The following is an 8,341-nucleotide window of genomic DNA, read 5'->3' as shown; positions in this document are numbered from 1 at the left end:
CTCGACTCAAAATGCTTATAATCAAACACTCTTATAAATAAACATATCTAGACATATTAATTCTTCCAGTTAAGAACTCATAAATGTACACTTTTGGGTTCACGCTTAAAATATTGACCCAACGGTAACGTTCTGAACAATACATGACAAAGTTGCGCCATATACGACGTTATAGATACAGCTAATAACATAAAGTAAAACGTACGTAAATTACTCATTCAATATACTAAATACTAGAAATAACTTCTGACAACTCATATAAACTCTCATAATACAATAATAACAATATTCCTTTACTTGGAAATAACCAATATACACATTTACAACACCAGGCAGACAGCAACTTTTGCAAAAAGACTTAACATCATTGGAAGAATGGGAGAATAAATGGCAAATGAGTTTTAACGTCAAAAATGCATAGTTATCAGAATAACGCAGAAGAACAAACAAGTGAGAGATACATCATATAAACTCCACGGACACACACTATACAATGTTGATGCAAGCAAATACTTAGGCGCAACTATCAGCAACAATATATCTTAGGATAGAAATATTGATAATATTGTAGGCAAAGGAAATAAATAATTTGGATTTATCCGAAGAATTCTTAAAAGACTGCACAAAACCAGTAAAAGCAGCAGCATATACAACCATGGTAAGACCTTCAGTGGAATATGCCTGCACAGTTTGGGAGCCATCGAGCCAAACACTTACAAGATCTAATCATTAGAACAAAATCAAAAAAGAGCAGCAAGATTTGTTCATAATAACTACTCAGACCGAACACCTGGCTAAGTAACACACATGGTTAAACAATTACAGTGGGAAAGCCTGGAAGAACATAGGACTATGTATGCTATTTAAAATTCAGCATGGGCTAATCAATATTGATAGACAACTAATCAAATACCCAACAAAAGCCGGACCATAGGTATAGGCCGCTTTTACCAAGAAAGAACAAAAACTGACACCTATGGACAGTCATTCAATTTCTTCCCAAAGACTATCAGGGAAGAAATGCCGAAAAATGATGTATAAATTTTACAAGAGGGCACTGTACGGCAATCACCAACCAGCAAAACTCAAACCGTACCGCAAGCTAAAATAAAAGCCTCTGTATAAAAAAAAATGTAAAAATAGATCAACAGTAACATACGACAACAAATGAAATAGTAGTTTCAGTGCGTAGTGGTTTTTTTCAATTTTTAACTATGTTTAGCAACTTTTTTGTTGCATTATAATTTGCTCACGTCTACCTAAAAAGAAAATGAAAAATTTTCAGTTTTTCGCAAATTTGCATTTTTTTTTAGAGTGTATGATTACGGATATCCCCACCATATATGTCTCTGCGGTCCCCTATCAAATATTTTTATAATTCATGACTGCTTAATAGAGGTATTTATCTCAGACAGAAAAAAAATCCGATATACTTTAGTGTAAGGCTGCCTCGTCAGTTATTCAAATATTCTATACTATTAAATGATAACAAATAATTATCTGTTTTAAACATATACTCGAACGCATAATTGTTTCAGCTGGGTGGATAATTTGCTTTTTTAATAATTATATTGTAACTGATTAGAATTACTATACATGAACGATAAGTTGTAATAGTTTATTTTTAAAATTTGTGGCCTCTTTGAATAGAATAATTTGTCGTTATTTATCTTATAAAATTTCTGTTTTGATTTTTTTCCCCTTCCACAACAGACATTTCATAATCGTTATAATTGAATATATGTGCATATGTATTCTTCGTTTATTGTCTTTTTAATAAGATAAGTTTTTTTTAAATCAAAAACCATTAGTCCGCGAAAAGGGACATAATCGGAAAAAACGTTATTCTGATCTTGACTTCCAAGCGCCTGTGCGATCAATTGACATTGACAACGAACTTGGAAACTGATTTTGGACGCTTTCTCTTGCAATATGACAGCCTTAAGTATGGGCTCTTTTGGCGCCTATCGATTACAATACAGTAAATATTTAAAAGAACAAGACGAGAGGGCGAGGAAAGAAAGTGAAGATCCAGAAACTGTGTGGGTAACAAAACGTTATATTCCAACAGATTTACGGACAACTGCACCAGTCCCTAGACACAAGTTATTAGCTCCAAAAGAACTTCCATTTCCAGACCGGCACTGGGTTCCCCCTACAGATCCACCACTAAGAGGTTTTGAACGAAAAACGCTTCCAGTCATTTTTAGATCTCATCCAAGTACAAGATCTGAACAATATTCAACACTTCGACAAATGTTGCCCTCAAAGGGAAGCTATGGTACATTTCCACCTCCTCGCTGGGGAACTGGATGTGGTGTTCCTGTGGTGTATGAAGAGCGACCTCAAAAGAGATTTCCAATCATAAATAGTCCAATGACAATGTAAGTAACAGCTAGGCAATGAACAGGTTTCACTTCAAAAATTTCTTTTAAAAGTACATTTGTACATGTACATGTACATTATGTTTCACCATCAGATACAAAATCTAGCAGATCTCCTAACTCTTACTAATTTTAAAATCTTTTGCAATAATTATCTAATAAGTTTGTATCTTGCGAAAATCAATATTCTTGAACTTGGGGGTAGGAGAATTTTTTCTAGAGCAATCATCTACATGTATTTTCATCTTTTGCTATACATTTTACATGACTTTTTCATGCAACTTTGTTCAGCAGTAGCACTATTTTCAGTTCTTACTAGGCCAAGTAATATGTTTAAAATCCTGCCCCCCCCCAAAGGAAAATCAAATGATTGTTCCCTTAATTATTACAATAAAGTCTCCTTATTTACTACCATAAACCCATGGCCAGGTGTTACACTTCGGTGTACATGTAACCAGGCATATTAAAGTGTGGTATGATTGACAATGAGACAACTATCAACCCAAAGTTCCAATAAAGTGGACATAAGCAATTAAAGGAAACTGTATAGCCTTCAACGCTGAGAAAATTTTAAAAATCCTTTCCATATTATAATAATCAAATCCACTATAAAAGACATGAAAAATGGTTAATATGAAAACAATCTAACGAAGAATTTTGTAACTAAAAGCCTACATGTAATTTATAACAAAGCAATTTTCATAAACAAATATGACAGACATGAACCAATATCAACCTCTGATCTACAGGCTCCAGACTTGGAGCAGATTCAAAAAGAATGGGGTGGGGTTAAACATGTTTTTGATTGCTCAACCCTCCCCTTAACTGTGACAGCAAAGCATAAGAGCAAACTATAAACAAAGTAGAACAACATCTAACAAAAACACAGATTGTATATCATACATTGGTGTACTCAAGGTACCAGGATATTTATACATCCCTAGTAACAACAAAAAGGACACAAAGTACCGATCTTGAGTACTCACAATATAGATACTGATGCATGTCGCTAGTTCAAATTGTCAACAACAGTTTACAGTAACAAATAAATTTACTTTTAAAAATCAGAAATTATTGCTATGGTTTTAAAATTGGAAGAATGAAAATAGAATTTTAATCTAAAATGACAAAATCCCAATAATAAATGCAGGCAATAATTTCTGAATTTACAGTATATAAGAATAAAAGATCAATTAGTAATAGTATACATACAGCATCCAATATATTTAACGTAAAGTATTCCATGGATTTAAAAAATAATAAATAGTACATAAAATTCTATTACACTTTTCATTAATTCATAATTGTATTTAAGGAATGACTGTTTTTCTGTCTATGAAGAAATGGGTTATTTAACAGTGTACACCACATTTTTTATGTTATTTCGAATAGACAGAAAAAATATTACAGTCATTTCTTATAATTTAATTCTAAATTCCATTTTAAACCGTAGAAAACCATGAAAAAACGTTGATGACGTCACGGTCACATGACTAAATTATGTCTATGGGCTCATAACAAAATAACGTCAGCCAATCAGAAGTCGCGTTACTTCCAAAATTAAATTATTAATGAATGAAACAAAACATACAAATGACATACATTTGTAAAAAAAAAAATTATTTAAGACTATTTTTTTCAGTCTTATGGACTTGCAAAGTCATAAGCACATCATTTATACATTCTTACAACTTTATTGTAGCAACAATTTGGAGCTTCATACATTGTACACAATTTATTATATGCATAATATGGTATAGATAATCTTCACTTGACACATCTTATAGTGTGATTGTGTTGTTCTAATAACTTGTGTGTTATCAACCTTTTTCTTCCAATAAAGATGGCTATAGTCTAGAATGTATTAATTTTTTTTTAAATCTTTGTCATGTCTTAAAGATTTTGTCATTTGGAGAACTTGGAGTTGATATCAGTACTTTGATACACAAAGTAAAGGTGTAATTAATGCACATTTTTTTTATTCTTTCAATATTTTAGACTTTGAGCTTCACAATAATATTGTATTGACCTCTGTCTTATATTGAAGCCCGTATGTTAACCTTAAGATGTCTATGTCAATGGTTTATATTCAACTTCTCCTTTTATTTATTTTCAAAGACACTGGTTAAAAATGTCTGCTTTTCTAAAGGAAGATGTACCCTATAGTTTAGTAAAAACGAAATACAATATATAAATTTTGAAGCAGGCATGTATACACAGGTTGGGGTTTAGTTGTAAATGCTTTATTTCTGTTCAAGCCACTTTCCTTAAATGCACGACTGATATGTTTTTGTTGGTACTGTTAGCAATCTAGTGTTACTGGTACTATTAGGAATCTGAGTACACCAATGATTTTATTTATAACGACAGATTATAGAAACATTTGGGTATTCACAATTAATATTAATTCCATCGATATGTATATAGGCTTAACTTTATAGATTTATCTATCATGATCTACATGTAAATCAGGACAAATTATATAGCCAAATACTGAATAAATAATGAATATTATACACTTTGAGACAATTGTAACATTGTATAAGAATCTCAGATTCACTTATAGAAAATCAATGCATGCATGCATATTTTATCTTGTTATATATATCCACAGTTGGAATGTAGTTTTATGAATAGGTGATAATTACCACTAAATAAATCCCGTAGAAGGTAATGAGGGGAATATTAAAGAATTGTAGATACCAATGTGAAAGTGGTTGAAACAATCAAGGATACTGTACAAGATTTAATCTTGTTGCTCATGGGACTCCCGTTTTTTGCAAATTTCTTTAATACAATGTAATAAAAATTACATCGCGAAAAGAAATACTTGAGGCCCACCTTTTTCTTGCGGCCTTTTTAAAATGACAAATTCGCCAATTTTCAAAGGGCTGAAAAATCCCAAACAACAAAGTCACAAACATTCAAAATTATCCGTCCATCATCCCTATTATTTTCCCTTCTTGTCCTGAACATGCTTTATCTAAAGGACAAAACATTACAATCAATCAATTTATTTATCATATTAGTAATCAACGCAGCATTCTAACCATTTTTGGGGGAGGAGGGGGGATTGGCGTTTGTTTTTTCACCTTTTTGTCGAGCCCGCAACTTTTGTTGCAGAAAGCCTGACAAAGGAATAGTGATCCGCCGGTGGCGTCGGCGTTGGCTCACTTCTTAAAAGCTTTATATTTTAGAAGGTGCTTCATACTTTGTATATAGATGCTTCATGTTACGAAGTTTCCGTCAGTCACATGTCCAATGTCCTTGACCTCATTTTCATGGTTCAGTGACTACTTGAAAAAAAAGTTCAAATTTTTTGTAATGTTGAATTCTCTCTTATTATAAGTAATAGGATAACTATATTTGATATGCGCATACCTTGCAAGGTCCTCATGTCTGTCAGACAGTTTTCACTTGACCTCAACCTCGATCATTTCATGGATCAGTGAACAAGGTTAAGTTTTGGTGGTCAAGTCCACATCTCAGATACTATAAGCAATAGGGCTAGTATATTCGGTGTATGGAAGGACTGTAAGGTGTACATGTCCAACTGGCAGGTGTCATCTGACCTTGACCTCATTTTCATGGTTCAGTGGTTATAGTTAAATTTTTGTGTTTTGGTCTGTTTTTCTCTACTATATGCAATATTGTATGGAATGATTGTAAGGTGTACATGTCTAACGGGCAGATGTGACCTTGACCTCATTTTTAGGTTCAGTGGTCAAAGTTAAGTTTTGAGTTTTGGTCTTTTTTATCTAATACTATATGCCATAGGTCAACTATATTTGGTGTATGGAAATATTTTATGATCTTTATGTCAGTCGCGCAGGTTTTATTTGACCGTGACCTCGTGTTCACAGTTCATTGCAGTGTTAAGTTTTTGTGTTTGGTCTATTTTTCTTAAACTATAAGTAATAGGTCAACTATATATGTTGTATAGAAGCATTGTTAGCTGTACATGTCTGCCTGGCATGGCTTATTTGACCTTGACCTCATTTTCAAGGTTCATTGGTCTTTGTTTAGTTATATTGGTTAATGTTAAGTTTATGTGACAGTTGTGATAAAGGTTTATACTTAGGACTATCAACATAATATCAATGATTAATATAGAAGGCGAGACATTTCAGCGTGTGCACTCTTGTTTATAAATGTTATGCCTGTCTCAACAGCTGTATATCATATTTTAAGTTGATTTTAAGAGAACTCTACCAACACAAAACACAAGAGGCGTTGGTTCAGCAGCTCTTTATTTATATTTTAAGTTTATACATATGTACATAAATCAGCCTTTGGTTTTCGAGTTTGAAATGTTTTACATTTTACATGTCAGGGTCTTTTATAGCTTGAGATTCGATATGAGATTTGCTCATTGTTGCTAAAATTCATATCAACTGGTTTCTGGTGAACTGTAATCTGATAGGGAATTACACTTCATCTTCTTATTTTCATATTTGTTTTTTTTTGTTTTTCAGGTACGTAGACGAGATGCATACAACCAACAAATTGTTCAAGTTGCACTAGAAAAGGAAAAGTTATTCTTAATCGAAAACCAGATTTGAATTTCAACAATTGCTTCTTTCATCATATAGTTATTTCGTCCATGACTGAACCAAACTTTATTGTTTGTCTTATGCAATCATGAAAAGTTACTTTTTTATTCCATACCAGTATTCATTGTGTGCTAGATGATCTCTTGTGATTATGAAACCATTCAGTATTATGTCATGACATATTGTTATTATTGTTAAAAATTTGTTTGTTACATGTCTTTCTTGATAGATATATTTTTGATAGATGTTTTTCACATTTTACAGATACACCGCATTTGATTATCCCATTGCTTTTTCTTTATATATTTTACTAAAGAGTGAAATATCGTTCTTTTGATTAATTTATGACAAGACCAATTGACAGATGGTCCCGATGAAAGTATGCACAATAGAAACTCTGTTCCTTACAATTGAAAGTTGTCCAGTTTTACCATCACAACAGACGAGAGAAAGTGCAACTACTACTTGTGCATTACAGATAATTAAATCTCAATCGTATTTTTAAGCATGGTGTATGTGTTTTTCACAGTATTACTATATATTCATTAGTCACTTCAGTATTAGTGTAAACAGTATTTAAAGTCTTGCTCAAATCTTTTTGTTATGCAATACTTGTTATTAATGTTTTTGAGAGTTTAACATACCATTGTTATTTATAGACTTTCATGTTTTGCATAATCTGCTGTCATAATAAAATCAATTTTAAATGTCGATATGAAAATAATTTCATAAGCCATTAAGCTGAAAATCCGTTTTATGTTTGGAGTTACCAATCGTATTGTTGTGTAATAGTGCGAAAAATAACTTTAAAGTAAGGTTAATCGTTAGTTTTATATAGTCAATTTAATTATATATTCATTGAAAACCAGTTGTTATTAAAATGTTCATTTTTATGCCCCATTTTTAGCTCACCTGGCCCGAAGGGCCAAGTGAGCTTTTCCCATCACTTTGCGTCCGTCGTCCGTCGTCCGTCGTCGTCGTCCGTCGTCGTCGTCCGTCGTCGTTAACTTTTATAAAAATCTTCTCCTCTGAAACTACTGGGCCAAATTACACCAAACTTGGCCACAATCATCATTGGGGTAACTAGTTTAAAAAATGTGTGGCGTGACCCAGCAAACCAACCAAGATGGCCGCCATGGCTAAAAATAGAACATAGGGGTAAAATGCAGTTTTTGGGTTATAACTCAAAAACCAAAGCATTTAGAGCAAATCTGACATGGGGGTAAAATTGTTTATCAGGTCAAGATCTATCTGCCCTGAAATTTTCAGATGAATCGGACAACCCGTTGTTGGGTTGCTGCCCCTGAATTGATAATTTTAAGGAAATTTTGCTGTTTTTCGTTATTATCTTGAATATTATTATAGATAGAGATAAACTGTAAATAGCAATAATGTTCAGCAAAG

At 32.6% G+C, this 8,341-nt stretch overlaps 1 protein-coding gene across 1 annotated transcript; it reads left to right on the top strand.

Annotated features, from left to right (window-relative positions):
• Window positions 1–1,860: 1,860 nt before the first annotated feature.
• LOC143069651 (uncharacterized) lies at window positions 1,861–7,648 on the top strand. The gene is made up of 2 exons (XM_076244394.1): window positions 1,861–2,384; window positions 6,860–7,648. Exons 1-2 carry the CDS (start codon window positions 1,933–1,935, stop codon window positions 6,906–6,908), a joined length of 501 nt encoding a protein of 166 aa, XP_076100509.1. The 5' UTR covers window positions 1,861–1,932; the 3' UTR covers window positions 6,909–7,648.
• Window positions 7,649–8,341: the final 693 nt, after the last annotated feature.

The sequence above is a fragment of the Mytilus galloprovincialis genome, chromosome 3 (assembly GCF_965363235.1).
Source record: "Mytilus galloprovincialis chromosome 3, xbMytGall1.hap1.1, whole genome shotgun sequence".
Taxonomy (NCBI): Eukaryota; Metazoa; Mollusca; class Bivalvia; order Mytilida; family Mytilidae; genus Mytilus; species Mytilus galloprovincialis.
The sequence above is the reverse complement of the archived record's forward strand: the minus strand, read 5'-3'. Positions and strand labels throughout refer to the sequence as shown.